At 45.1% G+C, this 17,788-nt stretch overlaps 1 protein-coding gene across 1 annotated transcript in view; it reads left to right on the top strand.

The window, feature by feature from the left end:
• The first annotated feature begins 528 nt into the window (after nucleotides 1-528).
• The window catches only part of LOC135289143 (protein FAM219A-like), a 217,963-nt gene continuing 200,703 nt past the window's right edge, over nucleotides 529-17,788 (top strand). The window contains exons 1-2 of the mRNA XM_064402539.1: nucleotides 529-588; nucleotides 2,798-2,814. Of these exons, the coding sequence (XP_064258609.1) occupies nucleotides 529-588; nucleotides 2,798-2,814 (77 nt within the window). The remainder of the gene's footprint in view (nucleotides 589-2,797; nucleotides 2,815-17,788) is intronic.

The raw sequence follows: 17,788 nt of genomic DNA on the forward strand, positions 1-17,788 counted from the left end.
CAGGTGGTGAGCTCACCACGGCGCTATCACACGAGAGGGTGACACAGCCCTGCTACAATGCCCGCTCATGTCAAACCCTTTACCTACCGGTGCCTGTCACCCACCTTGACTAACATGGCAGCTACTGCAGTGGCTCCCTGCCACCAGCTGCTCCTCACACTAGTCCTACACCCTTCTGGCCAATGGAAGTCGATAGTAGCAACCATGGCAACGCACTGGAAGCGGTGTGCAACTAATCTGGGCGCAGAACATTGTCGGCATTGGCTATTCTTTTTCTCTCCACCTCTCCCTGAAGTGTCCCCGTGCCTCCTGAGGGAGGAAAGTGTACGTCCCTGCAGCAGTGAGGCAAGGACGGAGCGTCTGGAGCCCGGAATTATTGCCAGAACTCTCGCCTTTCATGAACATGCAAATATAGGGCGGGGCGGTGGGGCAGAACTTGTGGTGGGCAGTGGTGTTGGCATAATCTTTCGATGTTTGAGGAGTCTCCCCGCGTTTGGTCTTCTTTCTTTCCACCTTGTCTCTACCATCATGATGGAGGAGATAGACCAGTTCCAGGTGCCAGCCATTCGGGCCGAGATGCAGCCGCTGGTGAGTGAAATAAATGGGCAGGAGATCTTTCTCCTTTTTAATGCCTTTATTAAGAAGAATCAGCTCAGGTGGGGGGAGAAATCGACGGGTTGCACCCCCACCGCTGTTGCTCCCAGGTGTGGCACGAAGAAGGAGGATGATGCAGCTTTGTCCACTGGTCTGCGGACAGAGCTGGGGACTCTGTCCTCACGGGAGAGTCGTGGAGTCCTGCTTGTTTGTTTAACACTCCGGGATGTCTCTTTAATCAGTATCTTTTCAGGTTAGGGTGAGAAACAAAAAGGTCCAAGCAGGTACGGGACAATGCTCCCATCCTTAGACGTCACTTAAGTCACTTGTTGGCTCGTGATTTTTAGGGGTTTTTCTTGTAAAAACTGTAAAACTGTAAAAACCCAGGGTGCACTGCATTTCTTATTTGCATGGTGTCTCTGGTGTCACTGCCCATTCTCTTTACCCTGGAGGGTTTCCATTGGTATCTTTCTGGCAAACGGCCAGCATCAGAGGAACAATAGTTAATCGCCAGCCATTAACGGATAATTAGAAACTTTTTCTTTGGCAGCGAAACCAAAAGGAGTTTGACCCAGTCTGACTTGGTTTTTTTAACTCTGAAACTAAAAAAAATACAATTTTCTATTCATAACAGTGAGGGAGGCCGCAGCATTTCTGGGAGCTGTCCCCTTGCCATGGGGTTGTGTGCTTCCTGTGCCCATGTGCCGCGATTGTCATGTAATGGCCGTCATCTCCCGGGGTGTTGTTGGTAGCAGGGGCAGAAGCCGCCCGCGAAGGGGGGGGGAAGGGAAGGGAAGGGAAGGGAAGGGAAGGGAAGGGAAGGGAAGGGAAGGGAAGGGAAGGGAAGGGAAGGGAAGGGAAGGGAAGGGAAGGGAAGGGAAGGGAAGGGAAGGGAAGGGAAGGGAAGGGGGTGGGCAAAAGGGGCTCTGCCCCTGCGTCGGTTGAAACGTCGCTTCTACAGTAACATCTCGAAACACCCCGGCCTGTCTAGTGCATGAGGTGAGTGTTTCGTGCCGCCTCAGCCAGTGGGCTCCAGTGCAGGGGAGGGGAGTGCTGCGGGGGAGTGGGGACCGGCGGTAAGATTGAGGAGCCCGTCCAAATAAGGACAGGCAGCCAGAGCAGTTGAAGGTGTAAAGAATTGGTGGGGTTTTAGTTGGTTTTTACAATATAGGTGAGATCTGGGGGAAGAATTGAGCGATGCTTATGCGCAGTCCAGTTTGAGAGGTTCTCCCTAGGAACGGGATATCCGCACAGGATGGGCGTTAAACATGCCTATCTGGAGTGAGTTGTATGAAGCTGTGGGATGCTCTCTGTGGCTGATTTTATAGCCATTGCTCTAGAGGAAAAATGCTATTGGATACTCGTTGTGTGAAAAATCCAGGTGTTCTGCAAAGAAACATCTGTGTCAAATTACAGTTTTGCTCACGTAAAAGTCTTTACATAAAAAAACCAATTTGTAAGGTGTTGGATTTTTTTCCCCCACACCAGGGCATATGTTTTTCATTTTGTTTTATTTTTGCACTTCATGGACACGATTATACACAGTTAATGAGCTCTGAAGAAGTTCACATAAAGGTTACGCTACTACATGGGACCCTGGGGAATCTTTGCAGAGAAGGAAGTATACAGGCTTGTGGGACTTTATGGCTGCACAACTGGGCAGGCAGAGTGGTCCTGGGCTCCTGGTATCTTCTGAAATGATGCTTATGAAGGAAGGCCAGCTGGCTGGTAGTCATGGGAGATGCTCGATCATCACCAAGTAGTCTTGGTGATGATTTCTTATGAGTGTGTAATTGCTTTGCTTTGATGCTACCGGCTTGCTCATGTGTGCTGTGCCCCAGCTGCATTCTGCAGAACACTTTAATGTGGTTATCTATTTGTTTCCTAACTGGGAAATATAGGGGTACTCCCACTAAATTGCTCTCGGACCAAGGTAGCACAAAGAAGGAGGGTCTTATCATGCCTAAAGTACAGGATCCTTTCCATCTAGGGGGTAGTTCACTGTATGCCTTTTCCCCGCAAATCAAATATATTCCATTAGGGGCTTTCCACGGGTCATTTACAGCCCCTGGTCTTTCCCAGTAATCCTTTAGGGCCTCCAAGGATTGGTAAGGGTTAGCTCCAGAGCTCTTATACCAGCACAATCTAATTTGGTTATCCCAGTCACAATTTATTCCTTTGGTTCTACCCCAATACCCAGCAGGAACCTCCGGCTGCCAGGTCTTGGTATTATTTTTTTAATTTTCTGCTAAGGTGGATATGCAAGGAGTATAAGCCACCATTTGTGTGTATCTTTTTCCTTCCCGGATGATACAAATTGTTCCAATGATTTTATGATCTAAAACCCACCCTTCAGGCCATATTATCGTTTTAGACATTTTGGTGTAATTCCATTTCAGAAGTTGCTCTGGAGTTAAACCCTCACCCTTCCATGGCCATTTCTTGGCTGATTTGAGCCCTCCACAAATCCAACAGTTGGATAATCCTAACTCCGTAGCAATCTCTTGCATGAGATCTACGAAGACGTTTTTATTTCAATCGGTTGAACTCCAGCTGCTATATTGTTGTTCTAGCTGCTCATATTGCTTGCTTAATTATTTTAACTTCTCCTGTTCGATTTTCTTTTTTCTCACTTCTGACTCCTGTTTCTTTAAATCTTGAGTTATTTGTTTCATTCTACTTTCTGAATCTGCACCTTGTCTATCCCTTGCAAAACAAAAAATCTTATCATACCTTAAACAAATTCGATCATCATCCTCTTTTAGAAAATTAAGTAACACAGGTTCCTTACTGAGAGAAATTATTTTCCCGTGTTTTGTATTTTCTCCTACCTAGTATGTCTTTCCCCCCCTAGTACACATTCCAACTTTGCTGGGATTGTAGCACGTTGGACTAGCTTGAGCATGTGCCATAAAGGTGGATTCCATCCTTTCCCCAATCCATACTGTATGATTACACTGATCACAGATGGGGATAATAGGTTTTAACCCAGCAGCCCTCTTATGTAATACATGTGTTAATGTTTTCATATTCCCTTTCATAGGTTGCGCTGCTAGCCGCCAATCCTTAGGTGTCCCTCTGGGGTCCTGAAAGATTATTCCCCCTTCTGACTGAGATACTTTATATTGAGCGCCATTATACATGCAGCTTCCCCTTTCATTGCCATTCTTGCAGTCAAAGTGAGTCTGGTATGCCATGATTTTTGTAACCACCTGTCCTTTTAGGGTGGTCTTAAGGCACTGCTCACAGTCTTGGGCTGGACTCTGCCTCTCAACACTGAGGTGTTCCTCAAGGATCAGGCTGACTGTCCTGCTCATCATTAGGCTCAGAACCATCAGAGTTCCCCACAGGCGTACCCCTCTGCCTTTGCCTGTGCCCACTGGATTGCCACCAGTGGCGAGGTAGTCCATCTTCACAGCAGCAGGGGTGTTCTTCAAGGGACTCATAAGTGGAACGAGCTGCTCACTTCCTCTTAAAGGTGTCCCACCTTGACAGTTTGATTGCATCAGCACTACAAGGTACTTTGTTTAATCTGCGACACTCAATTATAGTAATGGCTTGTGCTCTGGAGTTCAATTTACCTCTTACTCCCTCCTGGAACAACCTATACCACTGTATAGAGTCTAATTCCAATATGTCTGAGTTAGTGGTGACCACTAAGGCAAAGGTGGTTAATAGCGTGTTCCTCCTCCCAGCACAGTGGACAAAGTCCGTGAAGTCTATATCCTCTCCTACAGTGTGCAACCCAAATTTCTCGACAATAATAACATTTAAAATGAATGAATGGATAATAGTCACACCCATGTACCGAACAACTTATCCCCTTCAGTCATTAGTATGCTGGTGCAATTTTATCTTCAAATCTCCTGGAGGAGAAGTCACTTTCCATTTCGGTGTCCTCTCCTGACATTCGATCCTTTTTACTCGGGAAGCGTGCGTCCAGCCCTTCTCAGCCGTTCGTATTGCTGTCTGTGGTTAGAAGCATAATGAAAGGACCATCCCAGTGAGGTGTTAGGGAGATTTATTTCCAAGCTTTAATCAATACCTCATCTCCTGGTTGTATTTTATGTATGGTAAACCCCAAAGGGGTGCTTTGCATTATTAATCCCTTCTTTCTTATCTCTTGCAGATTCTTATTTATTGCTATTAAATATGGCTGAATTTGTTTGTCCTCCAGCTTGGGGTGTCCAACTGGCATCCCATGTTCATATGGCACTCCATAAAGTATTTCAACAGGTGATAGTCCACTTTTTGAGTGAGGTATAGTTCTTATATTTAGTAGGGCTAAAGGAAGGCACTTAATCCACGACATTTTAGTTCCCAACATTAATTTTGACAACTGGGCTTTTAGTGTCTGATTTATCCTTTCTACTCGCCCTGAACTCTGTCAACTGCTTAATAATTTTTGATGTAAAATGCGTTCCCTGATCTGAATCTATAGAATCTACTATACCATATCAAGGTATAATATCTTCTAACAGTCTCCTAGACACTGTCTGAGCTGTAGCCTTGGTACTTGGAAAGGCCTCTACCCGATGTGTCAGTTGATCTACCATTACCCACAGGTATTTATACCTTCCCACTTTAGGTAGTTCAGTGAAATCTACCTGAATCTTTTCAAATGGACGATATGCCAACAGCCGGCCTCCAAACTGAGTTTGCCGTGACCTGGCCTAATTTATCTTTTGACAGGTCATGCATCTTTGTACCTCCCGTTTAGCTAACTCATAAATCCCTCTGCACCCAAAAAAAATTCAAAAACTGTTCTGCAAGTGCCTGTGCCCCCCAATGGGTCTGCTGGTGAAGCCTATTTAGAATTTTCCTTGTGTACTCTTTGAATAATAATTCTCTTCCATCAGGCAGTTTCCATTTACCTTCCTTCCACTTGCCTCCTATTTTCTCATACCATTCAATTTCCTTCAAGGAGGGATGGGAGGGATATTCTTGGGTTTTATCCCCTCTGACTTCCGGAATATTCATTACCAATAATGATGCTTTCTTAGCTTCCCTATCTGCCAGATTGTTTCCCCAAGTCCGAAATTGCATCCCCAGCTGTTGTCCCTTAACATGTACTACAGAAATTGCTTCCAGTCCTCTAATAGCCTCTAGGATTTGTCTTATTAATTCTTCATGAACCAACCCTCTTCCACGAGTGCTGATCAAACCTCTTTCTTCCCAAATTTTTCCAAAAGTGTGGAGTAACCCAAAAGTGTATTTGGAATCAGTAAAAATTATCCCTCTCTTCCCTTTTAACCTTTTGAGTGCTTGTAAGACCGCATACAGTTCACAAGCTTATGCCGACCAACTGGCACCTAGAGGTCCCAACTCCACTACTTTTCCTGACTTCCCATCCACTATTGCATACCCTGACTTCCTTTTCCCTTCTTTTCCCTTCTATAACCCTTGCTGATCCATCTACAAACAATTTTTCTTCATCCTCTAACTCTTCTTCTTCTAAGTCCTGTCTTATCTTTGCAATTCCACCACTTCTGCACAATTATGATTACACTCTTCCAGTGCTCCTCTGAATAAGAATTGTGCTGGATTTTGAGCAGCAGTTGTCCGTAACTCTAAATCAGGTGAATGTATCAATATAGCCTCATACTTCAAATGCCTAGCATCCGTGAGCCATTTGTCTGCTTTCTGTTGCAAAATGCTTCTTACATTGTGTATAGTATATACCACCAGTGGTGTCCCAAAGGTGACCTTCTAAGCCTCTTCTACTAGTAGTGCTACTGCCACTACTGCCTGTAGACAAGTGGGCCAGCCTCTGCTTATAGGATCTAAGAGTTTTGACACATATTGCTGTGGTGCATGGTTCATTTGGTCTGTTCTGTTTCCCACTAAAGTTATAATGGTTCGGTCCTGGGGTTTCCCCCCCCCTCCTCCCCTGGCAACCCCTCCTTTTGAGAGTGTCAGTTTATTGTCTCCACCCCTGTTCCCCTGGTTACCCTCTGTCAATCCCTCCCTGAGTTCCTGTCCATCACCCACTGTCCCCTTCCCTCTTTCCAGAAAGTTCTCCCCTCTTTGGTGGGTGATTGGATCGGGAACAAGAGTCCCTCCCTGTCACATTCCCTATTGGCTAGCCAGCATGTTTCTCACGAGTTTGTTCCCTCCCAAGTTCTCCCTCATTGGTTGAGGTGTTGTATGTTCCACCCCCTTTATAATCGGCTGTACCCCCACCTCGTGGTCTCGACTCAGCTGGCTCCCCTGGCATTAAACTCTGGACTTTGCCCCCGAGACGAGTCCCTCTTTTCTTACTTCGCCTTCCTGCTGATCACTGCTGCCTCCTGCTGAGGCGCTCCCCGGACGCCCCTGGCACATCTGGGCAGTGCCCCCCCCGGCTGTCAGCTGCTGTGCCACAGTTCAGCCGGTGCAGACTCCTCCCCAGCTCGGGGGAGTAGAGAAAAAACCTCGGACAGCAGCTCGGCAACATATCCCACAGGTTTTTTTGCTTCGGCCCAATCCTGCATTAGTACTCCATGGGCAGTATGATTACTAACATCTACAAACAAGTGGAACTGCTTCTTTACATCAGGAAGGCTCAGCACTGGAGCAGTTATAAGCATCTCCTTTAATTCTCTAAATCTCTCATCATCTTGCTCTGTCCATTTTACTCTATCAGTAGTTAATTTTTCATATAGAAATTTCACCTTCTCACTATACCCTTCAATCCACTGTCTGCAGTACCCCAAAAGTCCCAATAGCTGCCTAACCTCCCTTTTTGATCGTGGAGGAGGTAATGTAATAATTCCTGTGACCCTTTCGGGGTCTAATTTCTTTTTCCCTTTCGTGATCCAGTGCCCTAGATACTTGACCTCTGGCTCAGTAAATTGCAACTTTGATTATGATACCTTTAATCCTTTTTTTCCTAAAAGTTCAATAAGGCTATTGTGCTTGCCCTCACTTCTTCTTCTTTAGGACCTGCTATGAGTAAGTCGTCAACATACTGCAATAGTTTGATTCCCTCTGTGGGCACAAACTGACTTAATAATTTCTCTAGAGCTTGTCCAAACAGGTTAGGAGAATCTGCAAACCCCTGCGGCAGAGATGTCCACCTGAACTGTTGTTTTCTATTTGTTTCAGGGTCCTCCCACTGAAAGGCAAAATAATCCCAGCTCTCTTCGGCTAAGGGACAGCTCCAAAAAGCCTCTTTGAAGTCTACTATGCTGTACCAAGTGTCTTTAGGGGAAATTTGGTTCAAAAGAGTATATGGATTTGCTACTACAGGAAAATGTGTCTTTGTTCTCTCATTTACAGCCCTTAGGTCCTGGACTGGCCTATAGCTTCCATCAGTTTTTTGTATAGCCAAGGTAGGAGTGTTGTGTCTTTACATGCAGGGCTCTAGAGTTCCCTTTTCTACTAATTCATATATCACAGGTTTTAATCCCTTTCTTCCCTCCATGGAAATGGGATACTGTTTAATTCTGATTGGATCCTCTGGTCTCTCTATTTCAATAGAAATAGGCTCCATTTCTAACCTTCCAGCCTCTCCTTGGGTATACCAGACCTTGGGATCGATTTTACTCTCATCCTTCTCAGTTAATCTGTATAGACTTACTACTAGCTCCAGTCCTTGTACTCTCAAATTTATTCCTAGAGCTACAATTAGATCTCTCCCTAATAGATTATAATCTGCTTCTTCAACCAATAACATATTCCCTAGACAAATTTTATTTTCTGATTCTATTTCTACTTCTTTAATAACTCGTACTTTAAATGGTTCCCCTTTAGCCCCTATTACCACTATTGTTTCCCAGCTTTTTATACATCCTTTTGGCAGTCTCTGAACCGTGGAACATTCTGGTCCTGAATCGACTAAAAAGGTTATTTCCTCTTTTTGGGGTCCTATTTTTAGTTTTATCAAGGGCTCTTTAGATGTCCTGGTCCCCAAAATAAAAAGCCCCAGACATCCCTAATCTTCTTGAAAGACCTCATCATGTATCCTTTTTTGACAATCTCTCCTTAAATGTCCTTTTTTATTGTAGTAGTAACACTCGGGGCATTCGTCCTTTGTGTTCTTAAATGTCCCTTTTTGCCAGACAGGCTGCCTTTTTTGTGCTGGCTTCACATGGGTTTGGGGACACTGCTCCTGTTTTTGCACTTCACTCACTGCTACCACTAGTACTCGTGCATGTACTTTCTGTTTTTCTTCATCTCTCCTCATATAAACCTTTTGTGCTTCTCTCAATAATTCCTGCAATCCCCTCTCCTGCCAGTTTTCTAGTTTCTCAAGTTTCTTCCATATATCTCCCCAAGATTTTGCTACAAATTGTGTTTTTAATAATAGCTCCCCTACGGGTGAATTTGGATCAACTCCTGAATACATGTGCAAACCTTTTCCCAATCTCTCTAACCATTTGGCATTCTCCAAACACTTTGCTAATGTTCTGCCCTTGGGGCACAGCCTCCTGAATCTCCTGTACGATAATGTTTCTTAAATCAACCATATGTCACTGACCCTCTTCTGTTTGAGTGTTCCACCTGGGCCTATGATTTGGCCATTTCTGATTCCCGGGTAAATCTTGGGGATTCCGGTGTTCCCATTCTCGTATGCCAGCTTGTCTTATCATCTCTCTTTCCTCAGTAGTAAACAAAAGTCTCAAAATGGCTTGCATGTCATCCCAGGTAAAGACACTAGTCCCCAGAAACTGGTCTAACTGGTGTGACACCCCCAGGGGATCATCCATCAAACTGCCCATCCCTTTTCTGAAGGCTCTGATATCCCCAGTGTTAAGAGGCACATTTACATATCCCATACCCCTCCCCCCCCCCCCCCCCCCCCCCCCCCCCCCGTGCTGTTGGGACTTCCCTCAGGGAGTAGATTGTGTCCCTTTTCGCCTTCCTCTTCACTCTCACCGCTTTTGTTATTAATTTTTTCCTTTGTTTTACTCCATGTTCTTCTCACAGGAGGAGAAGGGACAACCTCGGGGGGAGCAGTTGGCCTCGTAGCCCCTGCAGGCTGGGATGGAAGTTGGGGCTGCTGCACAGGCAGGGATGGGAGCACTCGGATATGGGGCTTGAAGCGGCTGCGATGCAGGCAAGGGCGGGGGTGATGGTATTGGGTGGGGGTGCCGTGGCTGCAGTGCAGGCAAAGGCAGGGGTGCTGGTATCATATATGGAGGTTGTCATGGTTTGACCCTGGCACAGTGCCAGGGCCCTCATGACAGGTGTATTTCCAAAATGGTTACTGTGAGATGTGATCTGGAAACAGAACAAAGCAGGCTTCCACTTGGGGATGGAGGGAACAAAACAACACTTTATTAATTACAATATCTAAAAAGGAACACACATACAAAGCTAAGAATGAAAACCTTCCAAATACATTCCTCCTCCCCCCTCCATTTTCTCCACAGAATGAAGTAACAACTTAGATTTCCACCCAGTCACCATCTCTCAGATAATCAACTTCCAGTCCATCACCACCCCTCAAATCCATCAGGGAGAGAGGAGTCTCCCCTTGCATCATAGGCTTCCCCCGGAAGCACAATTAAAACCTCCTGTGCTTCCGTGTCACCCATGGCCCCACCCAGAGAACATCGGCCCTCGTGACTTCTCCCCCCCCCCCCAATTTCCAATGCTCTCACCACTGGACACGGGCCAGGATTGCTTTTAGGGTTCCCCATTTAAAGATGCTCCACCCAGTTCCAGAAGCAGCAGTCTCTCAACTTCGGGACACCAGTCCCCCCCAAATTTCACCCCCTGGGGCCGAGGGGCCTCGTGAACAGAGATCTCAAACCCTCTCTGAGGACAGAGGGCATCTCACACCCTTCTCACCCATCTCTGTTCTCACCACTGCTTCACCTCTCAACTTTGGGACACTAGTCCCCCCCCAAATTTCACCCCCTGGGGCCAAGGGGCCTCATGAACAGAGATCTTCCTCCCCACAGAGACAGAGGGCATCCCACATCCTCCTCAGCTGTCTCTGTTCACGCTGCTGCTTCGCTCTTGACTCCCAGGTGTTGCCTCCCCCTAAATACAGTCTCTGGGTCACAGGGGAAAAAAACCACGGGTCTGTCCATGGCCATACAAGAAAGAGTCCAGCCCAAGGCCACTCCATCGTCTCTTCCCACCTAGGATTCTTCTCACCTCTCCCGCTTTCCTCACGCTTGCCCATTTCATCTCTCATCTCTCTCTCCTCTTTCTGATTCAGTATTTGTAAGGTTTCCATTATTCTACAAAGGGGTTAAAATCTTCCCTTCTGTCTGCCCAGGACTCCCACAGCTGCCGGGCACCTTCTCTCGCTGCATCCCCCACTTCTGGCCGGCCGTGCTGCCAGCACAGTCTCTATCACTCTCTCGGGGGGGGGGGCTGCCCAGACATCTCAAGTCTCTTCCACCCCTGCACGGTCTCCTCCACCCCTGTACGTTTTGGGGCCCTGGGCCTCCTCCCCCCAGGCCACATGGCCTCCCCCTCCCCCACCCAGACGCAGCTGGGCAGGGGAGAGGTCCAGACTCCACTCACCAATGCTGGATTCCCAAAGAGGAAGCTCTCTGGGAATCCTCTGCTTTTAACCCATGTGTGTTCTCAGAGGCATATCCAGATACTCAGTGGCCATACCAGATGGCAATTTCAAATCTGGCCACTGATTGGTCTGACCTAGACTTTTCCAGAAACACACTTCCGGGCCAAACCACGACAAGGTAGTAAATAGTCTAAGGAGTCTCACGATTCACCCTGAGCTCCTTTTCCTTTTATGATTTTTACTGTGAATAACTGAACTGCTAATCCCACTCAGATTTTGGCATAGTCTTTTTCTTCCTGATCCTGCAGTTCCTTGCTATTTACATAAGTTTTTTGGGCTTGGCACGCCCATTCCTCAAATGTTCCAAACATAGGCTAAATCAAATGACTCCTAATCTCTTTTCCTCCCCACACATCCATGCAAAAATTAATAATTTTTCCTTCAATTTTTGTTTTCTTGAAGGATATTCTTCCCAGTTTTCCAGCAAAAAACCTAGGGGGCTCTCTGGTTGAATGTCTGCTATGTTGCTTTCCTTTCTTCCCAGTGGTTTTTCCTGGATTCCCACCTTGAGGTTTGTTTTTCCTCTGTCCCATTTTACGAGGTATTACGGTATTATTTCACAATTGCTTCTCTTCATCCGTGACCAGAACCCTCACGGATGGCTGGAAATGCACTACCTGGAGATCCTCTCTTGCTCCGCAACTTTTGTTGTGTCTCAATCAATCACGCATTCACATAATTAATCTCAACTATGGCTGGTACACACCATGTTTAGCAGTTTTACAGATTTACTGATTAACATCCAGCAAATGAACTGCTTCATGGCGTTCAATCTGCTAAGAGCTCCCTTTTATTTCTTCCGCCCTGCAACTCTCCCCGGACCTTTCCTGGTCCTAGACAAGGTAGGCTTACCAGTCCCCGGACTCCTGGAGGCGTATCTTTCCTCCCCTTGCCTTCCTGTGGCCGACGTCCAAATCTGCCTAGAGTTTTGGATTTTACGTGTACAATGGGTTCTCTTCAGAGTCCCCTTCTCCTGTGACCGGCCGTCCTTCTCCACAGGAGTACGGAATATGGCTTCTAGGATCCCACATGCCCGACCACCCCCACTCAACCACACAGTACTTATGGTCCATCTTCCTGTGTGGATTCTTTCGTGCACGTAGAATTTTACGAGTGAAATTTTCCGTGGTTCCAGAGGGCCTCCCCTCTGTGAGTCCTTTGGGAGCTTCCGAGCTAGTTTTCTCTCTTTTGCTTGCGGCTTGGCTGATTTTTCTGGCTGATTTTTCCAACAGGGTCTCTTGGTTTCACTCGCACCGTCAGGGCCACTTTAAACAGCGTGGTGCCCCCCCAGTCCAGGAGAGAAACTGTGAAACTCAGAGTTGAATCACGTTGGGGTCACCAAATTTGTTATAAATGAATACTCCACTTTAATAATTAAGGAAACATATTAAATAATCAAAATATAAATTTGGAAAAAGCCACAAGCAATTCAACTCTGAGCCAGGTGATCAGAGTTGGGGAAACCCAGGATTTGGCCTCTATTGCACCAAAGTCCCCGTGGGTCTCCAAATGTCATTCTAAGGGGTTCATTTCATACAGTCTTTTGGGCTCTGGAAAGGGCCCTTCTTTAGCATATTGTCATCGTTTTTTTTCTTTCTTCCTGCCGCATTTCTTGGAACTGGTGAATAATTGCTGAAATCCTGTCTGGTGAAAATCTTCTGGGATAAACTTATAGTACTGAATATTAATTTATTGATGGTGCCTATCAAATGCCTCCTGCTGGGGTCTTGTCAGACGAAAAAATCCCTTGAAATATACATCTCTGGAGACAGTCGTCCTCCTGGTGTTTGAATCTTCATCCTTAACACTTAGCCTATTACTTCTTGTTGCCTGACACTGGCTTTAGTACACAAAATGCTGTGGTTTTTAATTTCCTTTAGCATGAATTATTTTATAACATATATTACACCACTCTAAACCTTTTGCCAAAGTCCTCTGATTTTCTGAAGTTGCCAGTAAAGTTCTTTTTGTTGTTTTGACCTCTTGAGAATATCTAATCAGTATTTCTCCCATGTGTCTAACTCAGAGTACGTGAACAACTGTAAGCCCTTAAGTGTCTCATTGAGCAAGGTTGTTTGGGGCCTTAAATTTTTAAAATTGTGTAGTTGGCAGGATATTATTGAGTTGACAAAGAGGTATTTTATTTGGAGGTAACTGCTCATCACAGAATAAAGGAGAAATTAATTTTCAGTCAAAACCGATGTTCTCCGGCAAAAAGATTATGGAACCCCGTGTATAAAGCCTAACCTGAACTGCTCTCTGCTAATAGAATTGTTAAAAGCTTGTCCAGACCCAGACAAAGATGTGGGTTGAGAAAAACTGGCAAAATCCACAGTTATTTGCAGAGAAAATTGGAACTTCAGCAAAAGAAAGAAAATAAAAAACCTCCTAAGGGCCAAGGCCTGTAATCTACATGGGTGGAGGCCTAACTCACAAAGAAATATGTTGTGGAGTGAAAACAGAAAAAGCTGATTTAGTTGCAAATTGCTTTAGAGAATGAAACAATAGGTCACCTCAGGGCAGTGAGAATTGAATGCCCAGAAGAAGATAGCTCAAAACCTGAGAAACCAGTCTAACAAGATTGTCCAGAGCCAAAGAGCTCTAAAGAGTTGCAAATTAACACTGCTGGGGGAGGTGTGGAGGATGAACCAGTGTTGTGTCTGATGCCCCATGTGTGGAGACGTGAGCTCTGACTACATGTTTCAGAAGGCTGGTTTATTATATTATGATATATATTATATTAAAATACTACATTAAAACTATAATAAAAGAATAGAGGGAAAAATATCATCAGAAGGCTAGAAAGAACAAGAATAGAATGCATAACAAAATCTTGTGACTGCTCACAGCCTCAACACAGGTGGCTGTGATTGGTCATCAAGTGAAAACAATCCACATGAACCAACGGAAGATGCACCTGTTGCATTCCACAGCAGCAGATAGTTATTGTTTACATTTCTCTCCTGAGGCTCCTCAGCTTCCCAGGAGGGAAAAATCCTAGCAAAGGATTTTTCATAAAATATCATGGCTACAAACCAGGGTTTTCCAGCCTTGGGGGAGGAGCTGAGCTTCCCGAAACATATCACCTCGTCAGCCTTTATGAGGAGTTGGATGCAGTCAAACCCCTCCCCTCCTCTTAAACTCTGCCTGCCTGTAAAAAATGAGGAGGCGGAGAGGGAGGTGGGACTCCCTGAGCATGATGTCACCTCTCTCCACTCCCTGGAGGAGGGGTTTGACTCCGCAAAACCAACCCACTCTGACCCTCACCCCAAGCTCTGCCCTCTTGTAGACAGAATTTGCTTATCAGCAGGCACAGCCCATGCTAATGATATCTCACTGCAATAGAATCAGTTAAGTTGCAAGGGAACACTTGCAATCCACCCAAAGAAAATGAAATTGACAATGTTTTGAAAAATTTTACTAATGGGGGAATGAAATAAAGCTTTCTGAAGAGGAAGCGCATTACGGAGTGCCCTGGTCGTTTGCCCAGGAAGCAACCTGTTGTGTGAAAAGTTTGGACCCGTTAGAGGGGGAAGAACCCATCCCTCTCCCCACTCCAACATGTGCTAAAATTACCGGGAGACTGTGGGACGCAGCAGAATTCCAACCAGTGCATGAGAAACAGCTGATGTCCTATTGGCCTTCTCCCATGTTATTGTTATTTATTGCAAAATTTAAGGATCAAGGCAGAGAAAACAAACTCTCAACACCACCTCCAAAAAGTGGGCTGGGAGAGGATGGCAAATTCAATTATCCTAAAAAGATCACTGCAAGTAAATGGAAATTTAGTTTCCCTGTAATTCCAATGAAGCTTTGTGAAATGCTCCTACACTGCCTCCTTCTGTCAGTAGTGAGTATTGAGCTTTGCCTACCACTTTTGCAGGGCCCTCATGGCAATAACAGTAGACTGATCCCATGCTTGGGGGAGGAGTCTTAATTGAGCCCGATCAGTGCATGTGCATCTGTGCCAGAGAGCTGTGATACAGTGATATTAATGGGTAGTTGCTGATTACCATTCTTCAATGCCTGAGTTTGAGCCAAATCTACAAATTTCATTCACCAGAGTATTGTCAAAATTGTCTTTAAAAGAGATTTCCAATCCACTGGTAACATAGTATGTCCTTCTGCAATTGCATCCGATAAATTCATAGTAGAGGAGGAATGTAAACCATTATCTTTCACCGATCTCCTCAGTTCCTTTACCATCTCATATGACAATTGTTAATGACGTGGGTTTTGATTATGATATACAACAGCCATCGCTTGAAAAAATTCATTATTACCCTCTTCCAATGCTCACCTCTGGCATTTCTGTATAAACCTTTCTGGTTCAGGTCCTATAGGTGGTTTTCTTTCCTCATCACAGTCGCTAGAGGAGTGGGACGAGGTATAAGACGGTGGTCGAATTTGTGAAATATTTGCTGCAGCCTTTTTGAGTGCTGTTTGTAGTATTTCTTCTGCGCTAGGAGCACCTGCCGCCATAGCACGTACTGGGGCTAAAGGAGGATATAAATCTGGTTCTTGTCCAGAATCAATAGGACCGGGATCAAATGGGTGTTTTTCTCCGGGTCACTATCCTCAGGTGATGCTTCATTAATAAAAATAACAGAATGTGACAGTGATTCAGGTGGAGCATCCACAAGGATGTGATCTGCTTCCTTAAACTGCTACAATGTTACAAAGCTGAGTATACCACACGCCAAGTAATAATGTCATCAGGGTGAACATCGTGATGAGAAATGTGGCAGGTTTGTAAACTTTCCCCAACCTTTTGCCAGTGAGTAAGATCATAGTAACCATCTAATGGATACCAGGGACAAAATTTTTTGACCCACATAGGCAATTGGATGAGGCTTTGGGTTGCAGTTTATAACCCTGTTCCCTGGTGATGCAAAACATTCTTTATGCAGTTTTTGGGATTTAGTTGCACCTTGCCCCATTATAAAAATGCTGCCCGACCATTCACAAAAGGCTTAACCTCTTCTATAGCCAGCTATGAGAGGAGCTCCTTCGTGATCAGCTGAACACAAACATGCTAATTCAGTTGGGGTACGCCACTGGACTGGATCATGTCAGTAGTAATGAAGTCCCTGTAAAATTAGGAGCCATTTGTGGCATATGAATGGGGGCCTCATAAACTGAGAACAAAATAAATCTGTTTATTGCAGAGTTAAGACAGTACTTATACACTTAGTGAGAGAATCTTTGTTCAGTCCTTCGCATGCAACCTGGTTGCAGGCCTGTAATAAATCCATGAGCCTGACAGTTTCTTAGTTTCCTCAAAGTTTGCAGGCTTTGAAGAAACAGGATGCCTTTCCTGTTCTTAGATAGTGTGTAATCTAGGTTCTTCCATGCTTCCCAGGAATTGTGTGCTGTGCCAGGCTTTGCTGTTTCCTTACAAGCAGGTCACCCCCATCCTGTGCATGTGGTTATTCTTCCCCAGGTGCAGGTGTCTGCACTTGCCTTTGGTGAATTTCAGAAGGTTCTTCTCTGCCCAACTCTCCAACCTGTTCAGGTCCTTCTGAAGAGTTGCACAGCACTGCAAGGTATCTTCCTTGAATTGTTTTTTGCAGCAGTTCCATTTTTAAAGAGAGCACTGTATATACATATTCTATTTCCTTCTCTAGGTCCTGTTCCTTCCTTTGTCTTCTCTCCCTTTATTGATATGCAGCTTCTAAACCAGTATCTAGCATCTCCTTTCCCTTTTCCATCCTTTATATGACCCCTAATTGCCTTTAAGTGGTCTTCAACAACTTAATTATGCCAATTGTTATGAACCTCTTCTTCTGAGAGTTTGAAATTCATTCACTCTATGCATCTATAAACATTATTATTTTCTGTCCTGGGTTGTAAGATATCTGTGTATTCTATTTGCCATCTGTTAGATGTGGGGCAGTTATCTTCTGTTAATTGGGAAGTTTTCTTTATCTCTTCCACAAACCAATCCTCCCTGTGGGGAGATAGCTTCTGTTAATGGGCCATTGAGTCTCACTGCGTGACTGATAAAATTACATCATCCCACTGTGAGATGCTCCGCCCAGGGGGAGGAGCCAAGCATTCCTACCTGGATATAATCTGAGATTTGGAACACCACAGGCAGCCTTTTCCCACTGGATTCCCAGAGGAGCAGCTTTCTTCTCCACTGGATTCCCAGAGGAAAGACCAGGCGCATCTACACCACCACTGGACCTTCAGAGGAAAACTACACCCTTCTACAGGATCACTGCTTCAACAGAACCACATTTGTCACTCCAGGAAGACTGCAGCCACCATTCAATCAGACTGCTATCAACACCCTGACCAACAGGGTGTCAGATCATATTCTGACTCTGTCAGTGGGGGGTTTTTTTGTTTGTACTATTGCATCTGTATTTTAATTTTCCTAGTAAGAAACTGTTATTCCTGTTCCCATATCTTTGCCTGAGGGCCTCTTAGTTTCAAAATCATAATAATTCGGAGGGAGGGGGTTTACATTTTCCATTTCAAGGAAGGATCCTACCTTCCTTAAGCAGACACCAGTCTTTTCAAACTAAGACACTTGCCATCCTGCTGACTACTCCAATTTTTTGCAAATGGAGTGATGCAGTTCACTCCTGAGAGAAGCAACAATATGGTTAATTGACATAAAATAGTAAATTAACAAAATTCACTGGTAACTGTGACAGTGGT

The sequence above is a fragment of the Passer domesticus genome, chromosome W, assembly GCF_036417665.1.
Source record: "Passer domesticus isolate bPasDom1 chromosome W, bPasDom1.hap1, whole genome shotgun sequence".
Taxonomy (NCBI): Eukaryota; Metazoa; Chordata; class Aves; order Passeriformes; family Passeridae; genus Passer; species Passer domesticus.